A 4,610-nucleotide genomic window follows, 5' to 3' on the forward strand; every position below is an offset into this window, starting at 1 on the left:
GGGTTCTACCTGGGGGCATGAAGTCCCGGAGCTTCTTGGGAACACTTGGGGACATCACCTGGGGAAAGGGGGTGGGGGGAGATTTTTGGGGGGGGGTTACCTTCAGGCATGAAGTCCCGGAGCTTCTCGGGGACGCGGACGCCCTCCTGGGTCTGGTAGTTCTCCAGGATGGCGCAGATGGTGCGGGTGGTGGCACACATGGTGGCATTCAACATGTGGACAAACTCCACCTGCAGAGAGGGGGACAAGGGGACACACAAGGGGAGGTGACCAGGGTTGGGGAGGGGGGGGAACGTGAGCAGGAACCCCCCTCAAAACCTCCTGGAGACCTCACCTTGTCCAACATCTTCTTGGTCTGGCCGTAGCGGATGCGCAGCCGTCGCGCCTGGTAATCGGTGCAGTTGGAGCAGGAGACCAGCTCCCGGAAAGCTCCGGATCCGGGGAACCAGGCCTCCAGGTCCAACTTCTTACTGGCCGCGTGGTTGAGGGAACCTGGGGATGGTGGGACACACACACACGGAGGAATGAGGTCTTCTGGGGGGTGTCACCCCACCCCGAGTCCGCCCGTCCCACCCGGGGATGGCAGGATGGGTGATGGTGTGAAGCCTCTTGAGATGATTTGGGAAGGAACGTGGAGCTCCTGCCCCAGGGTTAAATGGTCCTGGGAGTTTCCAGGAGTTGGGACACTCCAACTGTCCCTTCTGGGAGGGACAGTGGGGACAATCCCATGTCCTCCTGGAAGAGATAGTAGGGACAGTCCCCTCCTGTGCTCTTCTGGAAGGGACAGTGAGGACAATCCCAAGTCCTCCTGGAAGAGATAGTGGGGACAATCCCATGTCCTCCTGGAAGGGACAGTGGGGACAATCCCATCCCTGTGTCCTCCTGGAAGGGACAGTAGGGACAATCCCATGTCCTCCTAGAAGGGACAGTGGGGACAACCCTGTGCCCTTCTAGAAGGGACACTGGGGACAATCCCCTCCTGTGCCCTCCTGGAAGGGACACTGGGGACAATCCCATCCCTGTGTCCTCCTGGAAGGGACAGTAGGGACAATCCCATGTCCTCCTGGAAGGGACAGTGGGGACAATCCCATACCCTCCTCAAAGGGACCCTGGGGACAATCCCATGTCCTCCTCGAAGGGACAGTGGGGACAACCCTGTGCCCTTCTAGAAGGGACACTGGGGACAATCCCCTCCTGTGCCCTCCTGGAAGGGACAGTGGGGACAATCCCATCTCTGTGTCCTCCTAGAAGGGACCCTGGGGACAATCCCATGCCCTTCTGGAAGAGAGAGTGGGGAGACACCCATGTCCTCCAGGAAGGGACAGTGGGGACAACCCCATGCCCTCCTGGAAGGGACAGTGAGGACAATCCTATGTCTTCCTGGAAGGGACAGTGGGGACAATCCTGTGCCCTCCTCAAAGGGATCCTGGGGACAATCCTGTGCCCTCCTGGAAGGGACAGTGGGGACAATCCCATCTCTGTGTCCTCCTAGAAGGGACCCTGGGGACAATCCCATGTCCTTCTGGAAGGGACACTGGGGACAACCCCATGCCCTCCTGGAAGGGACAGTGAGGACAACCCATCCCTGTGCCCTCCTGGAAGGGACCCTGGGGACAATCCCATGCCCTCCTGGAAGGGACAGTGGGACAATCCCATGTCCTCCTGAAAGAGATAGTGGGGACAACCCCATGTCCTCCTGGAAGGGACAGTGGGGACAATCCCCTCCTGTGCCCTCCTGGAAGGGACAGTGGGGACAATCCCAAGTCCTTCTGGAAGGGACAGTGGGGACAACCCCGTGTCCTCCTGGAAGGGACACTGGGGACAATCCCCTCCTGTGCCCTCCTGGAAGGGACAGTGGGACAATCCCATGTCCTCCTGGAAGGGACACTGGGGACAATCCCCTCCTGTGCCCTCCTGGAAGCGACACTGGGGACAATCCCATGCCCTTCTGGAAGAGAGAGTGGGGACAATCCCATCCCCATGTCCTCCTGGAAGGGACAGTGGGGACAATCATGTGCCCTTCTAGAAGGGACAGTGGGGACAATCCCATCCCTGTGTCCTCCTGGAAGGGACAGTGAGGACAATCCCATGTCCTTCTGGAAGAGAGAGTGGGGACAATCCCATGCCCTCCTGGAAGGGACAGTGGGGACAATCCCATGCCCTCCTGGAAGGGACAGTGGGGACAAACCCCTCCTGTGTCCTCCTGGAAGGGACAGTGGGGACAAACCCCTCCTGTGTCCTCCTGGAAGGGACAGTGGGGACAACCCCATCCCTGTGTCCTCCTGGAAGAGACCCTGGGGACAATCCCATGCCCTCCTGGAAGGGACAGTGAGGACAATCCCATGTCCTCCTGGAAGGGACAGTGAGGACAATCCCATGCTCTTCTGAAAGAGACAGTGGGGACAATCCCATCCCCGTGCCACCGCACCGAGGTGGCCACCGCAGCCCAGAAGGAGGTGGCCCTCCCCCGCCCAAGCCTTCGTCCTTACCCGAGACGATGTTGACGATGTGGTAGGGGATGCCCAGGGCCTGGTAGAACTCCTCGGCGGTGGCAATCATCTCCTCAAACATCTCCCAGGACTTGTTGTCGTGGGGGGAGGCGTAGACGAACTGCTCGATCTGCCCAGAGATGTGGGTGGCACGTCAGGGCTCCCCAATAGATACAACCCCCCCCAAATTCCCAGTGGGAATGTCCCCCATATCAGAGTCATAGAATCCCAAGGGACCTCTTGGAGATCATCTCCTCCAACCCCCTGCCAGAGCAGGGCCACCCAGAGCAGGTCCCACAGGAACGTGTCCAGGTGGGGTTTGGATGTCTCCAGAGAAGGAGACTCCACCACCTCCCTGGGCAGCCTCTCCCAGGGCTCTGCCACCCTCAAAGTCAAGAAGTTCCTCCTTGTGTTGAGGTGGAACTTCTTATGCTCAAGTTTGTGCCCATTTCCTCTTGTCCTGTCACTGGGCACCACCGAAAAAAGACCAGCCCCATCCTCCTGACACCCAACCATCAAGGTTGATCAGATCCCCCTCAGCCTTCTCTTCTTCAGAGAAGACCTTCTCTTCTCCAGAGAAGACCCAAGTCCATCAGCTTCTCCTCAGAGAGATGCTCCAGCCCCTCATCATCTCTGTAGCCTCTGCTGTCCCCTCTCCAGCAGTTCCCTGTCCTTCAGGAACTGGGGAGCCCAGAACTGGTCCCAGTTCTCCAGCTGGGAGTGGAGCAGAAGAGCAAGGATGAGGGTTCCTTCTCACCTTCTCGAACTGGTGGACGCGGAAGATGCCGCGGGTGTCGCGGCCGTGGGATCCCACCTCCTGGCGGAAGCAGGTGGAGAACCCGGCGTATTTGAGGGGCAGGTCCTCGGGCCTGAGCCACTCGTCGCGGTGCAGGGCGGCGATGGGCTGCTCCGAGGTGGCGATCAGGTACTTCTCGTCCACAGAACTGTCCTCCGCCTTCTCGCTGCCTTTGCCGATCACCTGGCGAGGGGACACAAGCCACCGGCTCCATGTCCTCAGCTGCTCCAGGGGTGAGCAGCGAGGGGCTCCGGGGACAGAAACGGGGGGGGACAGGAGCTGCTGCTTGGGTGGTCTCCTTCCAAAGGCCACCAACGGCCTCCACCAGCCAGGATGGGGACCAGCCACCTCCCTGTCACCTCCTTGTCTGATGGGGACTGGCCACCTCCCTGTCACCTCCCCATCATGGCAACCGTGGCAGCCGTAAAGATGGAGAAGAAGGGAGCCACCACCACGGCAGAGGGGACATCAGCTGGGGGACACAGTGCGGCTGGCAGGGGACAGTGGGGGACACGGTGTGGGGGTGGGTCAGTTGCAAAGCTGGTGGCCCAAGGAGGTCGTGGGGGACATGTGGTGGTGGCTCGGTTGGAAAGCTGGTGGCCCGAGGGGACAGTAGGGGACATGGCATGGTGCTGGCTTGGTCAGAAGGCTGGTGCCAGGAGGGGACAGAAGGGGACACACTGGTGGTGGCTCAAAAGCTGGTGGCCCAAGGGGACAGTGGGGGACGTGGCGTGGTGGTGTCTCCAAAGCGGGTGTCCCGGGGGAGCAGCCGGGGGGTTTCTCACCTTGTAGAGCTCCTCGTCGAACTGGCTGAGCTGGGCCACCTCCTGCATCACCTCCTTGCGCATGAAGAAGGGGGTGTAGACGGGGGTGTACCCCCGGGAGCGCAGGCTGCGCAGCGCAAACTGGATCAGGGCCTGCTCCAGGAACACCAGGGGACCCTGCGACACAGGGGGCACGTCTGGCACACACATCACATACACACCTGGCACACACATACCTCCATCACACACACACCTCCATCACACACACACCACTACACACCTCCTGTCACACACACACACACAGACACACACACACCTCTCTGTCACACACAACCCTCCCTGTCACACACATGCACACACCTCCCTGTCACACGCACACACACTTCTCACACACACACCTCCCTGTCACACACACACCCCCCTCCCTGTCACACGCACCTCCCTGTCACACACACACCACTAGACACCTGTCACACACACATGCACACAATTCCATGTCACACACACGCACGCACACACACGACTACACACCCCCTGTCACACACACACACCACCACACAC

General features: G+C 60.3%; 1 protein-coding gene across 1 annotated transcript in view; it reads right to left on the bottom strand.

The window, feature by feature from the left end:
- Window positions 1–5: 5 nt before the first annotated feature.
- SARS (seryl-tRNA synthetase) overlaps window positions 6–4,610 on the bottom strand; it is a 10,387-nt gene continuing 5,782 nt past the window's right edge. The window contains exons 5-9 of the mRNA XM_014951329.1: window positions 4,071–4,226; window positions 3,247–3,468; window positions 2,490–2,619; window positions 335–492; window positions 6–230 (exon numbers count right to left, since the gene is read on the bottom strand). Of these exons, the coding sequence (XP_014806815.1) occupies window positions 6–230; window positions 335–492; window positions 2,490–2,619; window positions 3,247–3,468; window positions 4,071–4,226 (891 nt within the window). The remainder of the gene's footprint in view (window positions 231–334; window positions 493–2,489; window positions 2,620–3,246; window positions 3,469–4,070; window positions 4,227–4,610) is intronic.

Source organism: Calidris pugnax, unplaced genomic scaffold, assembly GCF_001431845.1.
Source record: "Calidris pugnax isolate Ruff unplaced genomic scaffold, ASM143184v1 scaffold194, whole genome shotgun sequence".
NCBI lineage: Eukaryota > Metazoa > Chordata > Aves > Charadriiformes > Scolopacidae > Calidris > Calidris pugnax.